This window comes from Centruroides vittatus, unplaced genomic scaffold, assembly GCF_030686945.1.
Source record: "Centruroides vittatus isolate TY-2023 unplaced genomic scaffold, ASM3068694v2 contig_1208, whole genome shotgun sequence".
In the NCBI taxonomy this organism is placed as follows: domain Eukaryota; kingdom Metazoa; phylum Arthropoda; class Arachnida; order Scorpiones; family Buthidae; genus Centruroides; species Centruroides vittatus.
The window spans coordinates 213743-225046 of NW_027120772.1; the positions used below are offsets into that span (position 1 = coordinate 213743).

At 35.6% G+C, this 11304-nt stretch overlaps 1 protein-coding gene across 1 annotated transcript; it reads right to left on the reverse strand.

Moving 5' to 3' along the window:
* Positions 1–3876: 3876 nt before the first annotated feature.
* Positions 3877–10750, reverse strand: LOC136985350 (cathepsin L-like). The gene is made up of 9 exons (XM_067282622.1): positions 10661–10750; positions 8022–8117; positions 7791–7940; positions 6028–6183; positions 5831–5954; positions 5657–5757; positions 5426–5586; positions 4145–4255; positions 3877–4064 (listed from the first exon to the last, which is right to left on the reverse strand). The coding sequence occupies exons 2-9, from the start codon at positions 8115–8117 to the stop codon at positions 3968–3970; spliced, it is 996 nt and encodes a 331-aa protein (XP_067138723.1). The 5' UTR covers positions 10661–10750; the 3' UTR covers positions 3877–3967.
* Positions 10751–11304: the final 554 nt, after the last annotated feature.

Genomic DNA, 11304 nt, shown 5'->3' on the forward strand with positions numbered 1-11304 from the left:
CACAATTTTTTCAAGTTATATATTTAAAACACTGTGTCCATAAAGAGTCCGCGTGCACTTTTTTATATTAAGAGTTTTGGAACTAAACACGATAGAATTAATCCGTAAAAAAGCATTATAACCCGACACGTGTAGGTTGTTTCCCGAATATTTCAAAACTTTATTATTATTACTCTTACTCCTTATTTATGTATTTTTTTAAAACTTGGGAATGACTGCTTTCTTTACAGAATCGACTTTTTCTCCTAGAGAAGTCACGGGTCAATAACAATTCTTGAAAGAAAACAGTCATTTTTCAAGTTTTAAAATAACAATAATAATCAATTTTTGAAGTAACGAGAAAAAAGCAGACGCCTTGGGATTATAAACTATTTTTACAGATTAATTTTACCACGTGTCATTCCAAAACTATTAATAATTAAAAGTGCGGACAATCTTTATACATCCCTGTATATATAACTATAATTATGTAATTATTAAAATCTGTGAAATGTAGATCTTATATCCTAATCAATATTTTAAGTAAACGAACACGGTCTTTTGATGTATTAGGTATTACTGTACACTATTTTAATATGATTTTGACTATTTTGAATTATTGTTGAATTTGTTTAATTATATTATTTTCTCATTAATTTTCACTATATTTACTCGAATACTTTGATTCGTGCATTACGCTGTTCGACGAATAAAATGCATAAAATTCTCTTGCCAACGATGTACGTTAAAGTATGTTATAAAAGTCAAGACTGATATAAGAATAATTGTCCCGAATATATTGTTTATAAACATTTGGGGCAAGTTAGGCCAACGTTGGACTAGGTTGATAAGCTCGTATATTTTCGTGTATCGTTTGAATATTTTAATCATATTTAGAAAATTTTTCATATTAGAAATTCACTTTCATAATTAAACTGGTATATTAAACAGTAAACTGTGATATTTGAATTTATCAGACATTGTCGTTTACTCTTCTAAATGCGAGTGCTTCTTGCGTGTATTCGAGTGAGTATAGTATGTAAATAATGTATTATAATTTCCATCGAGTGTGAATTGTTTGCTTGGACGAAAATAAATTGTAATAGAAATATTTTGCTTTATCCCGCGCTAAAGACGTTTCCTTCAGAATTTCTTATTAAAAAAATTGTGTTGTTTTTATATGCCGAACTACGGTATAAAGCTTTGTTTACACTGTCGAAGGAACCATTACAAACGAATGAAACAAAATATGTTCGCATCGTACCACTGTACCGTATCTACTCGGTGGCGGTTTGTATGCCAAGGCCAACCTAGCTTTACACCGTACGACATTTTTACCAGTCGTGGAAATTTGCACGCGCATATTTTTGTGTACTTTTAGTGTTAAATTTAAAAATCATTTTTAATTTCTTTGGTTTGTATGAAATATTGTCGAATTAGAATTCATTACGAAAATGTTTAGTTTAGTATTTTATACGGCATTTGTTAGTTTTACTATATGATTTGCAAATGTACGCTAAAGCAAAACAGTATTAAATGCTCAGTAAAATGTTTGATGCCAAATAAAATTTGAATGTTAGAATTGAATCTCAGTGTATGAAAAAATTACCCGCGCATTTTGACAATTGATGAAAATATTGTGTATTTGTGATGTAACTAAAACTTTGCTGGATTTATATGTAAATTAAAATGTTAAATTATTATTTGAGAAGACAGTCCGATTAATGCAATTTCTGAATCGATTGATTGACCATAAACCCACTCTAAACAGTTAGGGAATATTTTAATATTAGGTTAATTCTTCGGCAAGTTTTATGTAAACTATTCGCGTTGTTTATTAATAAACTATACAGTATGGTCCGATAAAACTATAGAACAATTTGAATATTATTCCGTTTGATATTTAGTAGATCCTAAAACATTCGATTCGGATTTGTTGACTAATAATCTTTCTTTACAAAATCTGATGTTTCCGGTATCCCTTAATTGATTCGAGCAATAAAGTTTGATATAAATATTAATTCTAGAGAGAATTTCGACACGCTTAAGTGTCAATTATATCGTCATTAATTCTTAATGGCTAACGTGCATTTTTTCATTAATACTTTTAAAAATGTTTTATGGCACGCTGTTAAATATTTTCGTGTTTGCAACTGTTGGATTAGAACTTCACTTATTTATTTCTAGTTTGTTTTTTATAAATGGAAGTGATTTATTTTTATTCTGTATTTCTAAATATTGTGTAATTTGAGTGTAAATGCGCGAGTCGAGACATTTCTTTCGAATGAATTCGAATTGTATTTGTACATTTAGTATTTATTCCGAACTGTTTCTTTTTTGTTATATTTTATCGAGACTACTTTTTGAAAAATAAACTCAATTTCAAGAAAGTTTTACGAATCGTAAATTTAATATTCAAAACACCGCGTAATTTTTGAAAAAGTATGCCTAATAAATATTTTATTCAGTAATAGGAATTTAATCGAATAACTTACTCGACAAAATATACCGCGTTTACTCGAATATAGGACGAGGTGTGGCTTTAAAAGATCAAAATAAAGAAAATTGGATTTGTTGATGCAATTTAATTTTATTTCGTTTAATCACCAAGTAAATGCACACCTTGTCCCGCAAAAATTACTGGCATTTTAAAGTTTAAGGAAAAGTCGACGGGGAACCTTTTTTGTCGAATAGATTTACGAGTTTCTCCGGACGACCCGGGAATTTGAAGCTATGATATAAAAACCTCGTCCTGTACGCGAGTAAAATACGGTAATTTAAATTTAGAAAAAAAGTTATTCACTTTTATACCGGCATGCGACAGCTTGCCGGAAGCCCCGGGGTTAACTGCGACGAAAATATAAAGCTAACAAAACTAATTTAATTTACACTAAATTATCGGGGAACTTTCCATCGCGTTTTCCATTTGAAATTGATACCGCGAGACTAATGCAAAGAATATTCTGCAGATCTTCTCTTTTGAATTAATACTTTCAACTGTAAGTATAGCGGTATAAGATGTTTAAAAAAACTGTAAATCCTAGACAGAACGACTCTAGCAGCGTTTCGTTAAGAGGGATCTAAAAATTAACCTCAAACAGTTTTGCAAAATGATTATTGTATATATATAAATACACAGTCCACCGGTGTCCGAATGAATAAAACCACCGAACTGGTGGTCGGACGTGGGTTGGCGCCCGGCCGACTGACTGGCCGCGTGAAGTTTTCCGAGTTTATTCACGCTCGTAACACTAGCCGTAGTCACGCTGTGCGGTTTCCAGCCGCGCAGGCGACTGCGACCGCGTCTAGAAACAGTTCTATTCGCGCCGATTGCAAATGCCTTTGTGTCACGTCGTACGTTGGCGACGTTGAAAATGGTTCATCGTCGTGGCGGAAAGTAAGAGGATCGATCGAGTTTATTCGGGCTCGCCGATGCCTGTGGGATTTTAATTTTTCGTTTTATCGAAGATCTTATCGCCGGCCTTTCTTTTATTCGTTGCAGAAAAGGAACTGCTTGCCATCGGTAATTGTCGAATTTGTTTTATTCTGTTTTAATATTTACTTACACCGTATCTCACCAGTTCCCCTTTATTTCGATTTGGAATAAGTTTACTATTAATTTCAAATCGATCTTTGAAATGACGGGCAAAATAGGTCATTTGTAGTATCGCGCAGTTGGCCGAGTTACTCCTATTTTCGTCAAGAATTCAAACGATCTTCGTTTTCACTATTTTCTTGCAAATATAAATTGAAGTAATAATGTAATATTGAAACTTAATATTTTTGTCGTGTTTATTTTTAAATAAATCCCTAAGAGTTACATATATTATGATAGAATTTGAGATATTTGAACCAAGTTATATATATATAAAGAACAATTCAATGATATTTTTAAAAAATGATTTACTAATGAACTAGATAAAGTAATCCATGAATTGGAAATTGCCATAGTAAACAGAACTAAAGTCCAAGATGAAAATTTACATCTTTATACTAGTGGATAACTAGGATGAGTGGCGATACCGCATTGGTTTTTATTTCTGGCCATTTTAATATAACCTTGCATACCCCAACTGGTTCCCCAACTGAAATTTAAAAAAGTTATAATAAAAACAGGTATATTGCTATTGTTTCTAAAACTAATTATTAACACAAAGTCACAGACCTGTTTTTAACCAACCAATAATCCTTGCCGTTTTCGGTTCCGTATCCGACTACTAAAACTGCGTGATCTATGTGTTCGTCGCTGCAATTGTCATCGTCATAGATTCCTTCCCTATTTATAATAACAAACAGAAACGTCTTTATTAATATTAATATTAATATATTTACCCTAATAAATAATAAATCATCATTCCCATTGTCCAGTTTGGACGGGGGCATCTAAAATAAAGCTTGTAGGGAACTTCTCCGTAAGAAATTAAATATAACTGACACTCGTTGACAAAAACGTTAGGTATTCGGTTAGAATTTGTCCGATTACTGCAAAAGTTGGCATACAGATGTGTCGGACACGTACGTAAATGATTACAACTGTAGTACGATTGCACGCCGGTAACGCAACCGAGGTGTTTCAGAATTGCTATTGCAGTATTCTATAAAGAGGCTCGCTGCCTTCAAATTTAGTGTACCTGTTTGGAGGTCTCCGAACGTTAGACACGTCTCTATGTCACAAAGATATTACGAACGGCTGACTGAGAAAGGCCTCGTCATCGGGCCGAGGGAAGCGGGCAGTTTCACCGAATTGTCTGCCATCTGGACCGTTCTGATCTGACTGAGACTGTATCGAAAATGGTGGATACTTGAGAGAACTCGTACGTGACGAACGTGGTCTGGACGCCCAGGAGATACTCAAATGGTAAAACAAACCCGAATAACTGCAAAGGCGTCTTTGTGTACCATCCATAGACAAATGGAAGCCTGACTACCGAACCCGATCTCTTGCCGTACCATTGGCAGGCGACTAACAGACGTATGCTAGAGGCGCAGTTGCAGTACGTGCAAAATTGAAAAAGTCCGTGTTCTGTTTGGAAACTGACGACAACTGTGTTAGTGTGGAAAGAGGTCCACCGGCGAGAGCTTCGAAGACAGATCCGCCAGCTTCGACCATCTACGAATGTGAGGAATACGGAGCGGCAGTTGCAACATCTATGGGAAAATCTGTGTCAGAATAGCATACGATGCCTATATGCCTCCGTGCCCGGCCGTATTACCGCAGGCATAAAGAAGTCCTACAAGATACTAAAGGTTGCTAAAAATGGTACCGTTGTTGGCAGAATTATTGTCCCTTTGCAATAATATTAATGTAAACGTAACGAGGACAAATTTACGATTACAATAAAATGTTTATTCGATACCAACGTCTCTTTGGTGCGTGAGTTTTTTGTCAACGAGTGTATATAAATAATCATAAGATAGAGAATACGATAAATATATATTTAAGTACTTGTATAATTGGAAACTCCATGTACTGCCATCGATTTCGACCGAGATTGGACCAATGGTTGCCACCGCTTGTTTCAAAATTTCTTCATCGCCGTGCGGAAGACTGACAAAACCCATACAAGTGGCACCAATATTTTGGCGTTTAAATCTGCATTTATCTTCCTACATTAAATAACGAAAGGCAAGTTTTAAATAGGCTTTAATTAATTTCTCAAATTATATTAAATCTTACTTTTGCTTCGTATGGATAAGAACGTTCGGTGTCAATGCCTCCATTATTTTTCACATACTCGAATGCGTAATCGTAGAAACCACCAGAGCATCCGTAATTGCCTGACAGTTCATACAGAAGAAAATGATTGTCAAAGCTTTCTACTATTTAAATATAAATAATAAAATTTCTCACCTTCGTTTAAAGTACAGTCTATCAGATTCTGTTCACTTAGAGAAACCAGTTGGCCGGTCTTCTTTTTATGTTGTCCTTCCAAAGCGCCCGTGGTCGAGAAAGCCCAGCAGGAACCGCATTGTTTCTGACGTAAATGGAATTTTATAAAATATTTAATAAATTTTAATAAAATTAATGAATAATCTCGCCTTTCTTACTTGATTTTTAACTTCGGTAACGAGTCCTTCTTCTCTCCAATCGACCTCGTCCGGTAGAATTACATTCGACAAATTCAGGTAATTATAAGCGGGTCTGACATTTTTGCTAGAGTTTTTTTTCACTCCGTTCATTCTTCTTACGAATTCTTCGCGTGACTTTACAAGAAAAATATTCCACGTCTCAAAGATTAGATTAACCACAGTACGTCCGGGAAGTCCGCATGCCCCAGTACGTGGGCGTCCGCAGAGGGGGGCAAAGGGAGCGCTTAAGAATTCCACAAATTATAATCGTAGAAGCGATCGAGACACCCTCGAAAGCTACGGAAGGCTTCGATGTAATACCGTATTCTATAATCTACTTGTGAAAAAACCCAAAATTAAAAATTTATTTATGTAATTATTTGTTTCCGAGCTCCCGCTGGAAAATTTCCCGTGCATGCCCACGTCTCGTTTAAACCCCTTTAACAGTAAACTCACTGGGCTAGTTTCCAAGGGCTCACGTGCTTCGTCACAAATTTATGCGCCTGTAAGTCCTCTGTGGCATTTTGTAAGAGCATTCCTCGGGAGAAAAAGAACTCTCGTCTACCATTTTAACTCTAAGGGTCAGAGCGCCCGTCACCGGGGCGACTAAGAGGGCACTCGCTCTCTTAATCGTCGGGTTGCCCTTTTGTTAATCCCCAATGCAGCTCTAAGGTTTCCTTTTATTCGTAAATTAGTTTCTCATTTTAATCCCAGAAAACTTTTTACCGATGACAAAAAAAGAAAACATTCGTTATTAACCGAAAATTTGTTCTAGCGGACGGTGACTTTTCGGTCGAGTACCGAGGTACCGCGGTATTTGATTAACGCCATCTCGATATACTCGATAGCATCGAGGGATTAACTAACTGCGTTTTTTTTTTTTTTTTTGTAACTCTTTCCGCCCAGTGGGCACTAAGAGGGCCTCTTATAGCAAGCCCATTATGGGTTCGGCCAGGCCCACAATGGGGCGGCCGGGTGGTGAGGGACGGGGACCGACATATCCGGACGGACCACCCCCCGAAAAATTCCTGGGGATTTTTCGACCAGTCCGGATTCGATCCCGGGTCCCCCAGGGCGGCAGGCTGCTAACCTTGACCGCTCGGCCATCCGGCCGCTTAACTAACTGCGTTAATCGAGGGATACCTGTATACGTGTGTGTGTGTGGGTGTATAAATACAATATATAATTTATAGCTTACGGCTCGCGCTCTCCCTTTGTCTACCTTCCGTAGTCTGCGGACGCCGCTGCCAAGGGTCCACGCGCGTGGCAAGTTACGCGTTCATCCTCTCCCCTCTAAGCATTAAAGGTTTATAAGAATATAGACATTGCCAAGGACACGGTAAAGGTTTGCGATAAGGGTATACGGACTTGCCAAACTTAACGTACATTTTAGTCGCTTACGTAGATTATAAAAATTGAAAAATAAACGTAAGGCCTAGTGATGCTTTATGGGAAAGTACTGTACGTAGCGAGAACAAAATATTTTCCATTATTATTTAAATAATAATCAAAATCGAAACAGTTAATAACAATTTAAACGCTCGATAAAATAATATTTCCTTCTATAAATTAATTACCAACTACTTATACCGTATTTAATTTTTGACTATTCGGCCGATTAAAAACACGAGCTTTTAATTTGAATTATATATACGTAATAAAAGATTAATAGAGAAACTGGTCAGTGGACGTCGTCCGGATAACCTACGGAGGACGTTAAGAGAGAATAAATATCGTCATACCCTATCGCTATATTCGTTCAGTCCAAGCGTATAAGAATGCAGTCCCAAGTAGTGATTTAGGTTATGCTTGATAATGTAATCGACATTTTCTTCCCAGATAAATCTCCTGGCAATTTCTTCGTTTCCTCGGTAGTATTTGTTAAACCTTTTCTGTTAAGTAGATCGAACCAAGTACAGTACACGATTATTATTTCATTTTTTAATTGTCATTTAAATATAATACATTCATACCTTAAAAGTTTCCCAATGCTGATCGAGTCGAGGATTAAAAACTTTCGATTGACTAGTGACTACGACGGAAAGAAAAATTAACGCAAATACATTCATCTGTAAAAATACATTTAAAAAATCAAAGCGGGTAGGAGTCGTCTGAAATGAATGTTAAAAGTTTGCCGGATAACTAAAAAACAATTTCGGTTCTGATGATGTAAAACTCGAATCATTCTATTAGATCAAATCTAAAGTTCTTTTTTTAATAACGAATAACGAATGCTTATGAAAAGTATGTTTTCACGTTTGATAGTATATTACTGTAGTTTATATCTACTCTTCTACTGTACTTAGCAGCAAATAGATATAAACTATAGTAGTATCTCCCGTAGTGTACTGTAGTTTATAGATTATAAGTAAGTTTACTAACTTATCTATGAAAAAATTACAGTCAAACCTGTTTTTGTGCGGTCTTTTTTGTGCGATTTTTATGCGATTTTTTTTGTGCGGTATAGTTGGCGACTAGTTTCGTGCGATTCGTCATGTCTCACGTTGACTTATTATAGCTAAATAAACTTATTATAGCATAAATGAACTTATTATAGTAATATTATTGCACGAATATGCTAAAAATGAAATAATTTATTTTTTAAGTCAACAAAACACCACCTGGACAAAAATATGTAAAACAGACGATAGACGAGACGATGCAGTCAAGTGCTGACATCTGTTGTCAATAAATTCTATTTCGTACGGTTTTGAGTTATTTTCTATGCGAGACTTTTTTATGCGGTCCCTATTGACCGCATAAAAACAGGTTTGACTGTATTTCTTATGTTAGTAAATTTCTCATTAAAACTCGAAATGACGTTTTAAACTCACTAAATACAATTCCTTGCTTATTATATATTTTGTCGACGTGGAAATTATACCGGTTTTGAGCTTTAACGCAAGAATTGAGGAAAAAGTTCTTAAAGAAAACAGACTTTCTTTAAGCTACCCGTACACGTACGTCGATTCGCATCTGTGTGTCGGGCTATCGTGCCCCTCGTCGGCGGGTTTACGATGGTGATAGCGTTTAACCGTAAAATAGCAGGTAGATAATTAAAAATTAAACCTAATAATTGGTTTTTGTATTGAATTTAAATTGCTCGATATTCCTATTTTTAATACAAGTTAGAATTCAATACAAAAACCAATTATTGTCGGGAATCGGATGCTCGTATATCGTAAGTTTTATAAATTTATTGTAACCATTATTAGGTTTAATTTTTAATTATCTACCTGCTATTTTACGGTTAAACGCTATCACCATCGTAAACCCGCCGACGAGGGGCACGATAGCCCGACACGCAGATGCGAATCGACGTACGCGTACGGGTAGCTTAAAGAAAGTCTGTTTTCTTTAAGAACTTTTTCCTCAATTCTTGCGTTAAAGCTTAAAACCGGTATAATTTCCACGTCGACAAAATATATAATAAGTAAAGCAATAATAATTATACAATTCCTCGCTGTTTTCTAATAAACAAAGTTGTATTTTGGGAAACACTTTTAAAACTTTTCCGACATTACATTAAAACTACCGTAATGTAAAAGTAAAAAATGCCAAAAATTTTAAGCAGAATTTACCGGACGTATTACTTTAATAAGTATTAAAAAGAAATATTAAGGACGAGCCGTGTTATCGTACGGCCAAAAGAAAAAAGTCGACGAATTTTATGTACAGTGCCGTCTGCTGAGAAATTTTATTACACGTAATTCTTATGTTATTAATTATTACAAAATGGCAAGCCTCAATTTTGGACAGGAGTGAAATTTTAAAGAAATTGTAAATGCTAATAACGAGCAAAACTGTCATTTAGTCTGACGGTCGAGCTCCCCATTCCCCGACCTTCAACCCCCAACATTTAATAGCGTCGATTCCCTATATATAGAAATAAGCTTGCCGAGTTTGGAAATTTTTTGCTCGTCTAGCCCTAAGATATAACTCAAAATAGACACCGACACGTAAACATACACGGAATTCTATTAGGTGTTCTTATATATTTTTGGGTTCCCGGACAGTCGAAAGTCGAGAAATGCGAAAGACCGAAGGGTTAAAATTTGACCGACTACCGTACTTTCCCTACTACATATTATAACAGCCGGAAAAGTAATACGGATCCGTTTTTTGCCCCATAAATTTTATTTTTTTTATCAGTTACTCCACGAATTTTAAGAAAAATTCTATTATTATGTTCGTAGATTCTATAAAATAATTTCAGCTTACGAAAAATATACCCGGGGCCACCCACCGTTCGTACGGGACGGAGGGGTAGAGCGGGCCCTTTTTTCACATTTCTTTTAACAAATGAAATATGTAGACGTTTCTTTATTAATAAAAAGCAGTCTTAAAGAAGGTATTTTATTAGTAAAATAGCATTGACCGCAAGTTTTTTTCCGGGTCTAAGGATTTCTCGTCCGGATATACCTTACCATATGTTCTATACAAACATTTTGAAAATGATATTTAAGCAAAAGATTAAAAGACCAGTAACGAATTATTCATATTTTACCGTCCTCGAAAAATATTATAGCCTAAGATCGACGGAATTCGGCAATTGACCTATTTCCTTAATGGTACATTAAATACAATATATTAATACAAGTAAATTGCTTACCACGCTCCTCTCGAAATCGATTTACGAAAATCTCTTCTCGCTTTCTTGTTTCTAATGTCTAAATGCGTGCCGACGTTACTAATTTATACTCTTCTACTGTACGGCGCTTGTTTGTTTAGGCTGATTCATACTGGTCATTACACAGTAACACGTGTGACTAAACAAGGCAATTCACACGATTATTGTACAACACGTGACTACTTCTCACACTTTTGTTTTCTAATAGTCGTACGAATTGTTTTACTGCGATAAAAAGTAAGCAATATCGACAATTTTTGAATTATGAACTTCGCACCCGAACCCTAAATATTTTGATAATTTTCTTAATTTTAGATCCGTAACTCGATTTGCTTAAGGCGGTTAACGTTACACGATCCTAAACAAGATATATTTCGACATTCTACAGAACGACGGCTCGATTCGTGATAAATTACACGAATCTGAATAAGATTCAAACTGCAATATTGCGTGGAAGAGGCCTATATAGGGAATCGGGGGAAGATTCCTTCGCATGGCAATGTCAGACGCAGTTTATTCGTTTGTGTACTTCGGATACGAATATCAAATTCTGGAAGGGATCCCGAAAGTACGTTTTGGCCCGGAACAACAACGGATTAAGCGCTGTTTTATAACAATGGAGTTTT

Excerpts from the sequence above, each read along its gene's own strand:
- LOC136985350 (XM_067282622.1), bottom strand. The coding sequence starts at position 8,117 with ATGAATGTATTTGCGTTAATTTTTCTTTCCGTCGTAGTCACTAGTCAA. Across the intron at positions 7,941-8,021 it reads AGCATTGGGAAACTTTTAAG|AAAAGGTTTAACAAATACTA; the intron begins GTATGAATGTAT and ends TCTACTTAACAG. Across the intron at positions 5,758-5,830 it reads AGACTGTACTTTAAACGAAG|GCAATTACGGATGCTCTGGT; the intron begins GTGAGAAATTTT and ends ATGAACTGTCAG.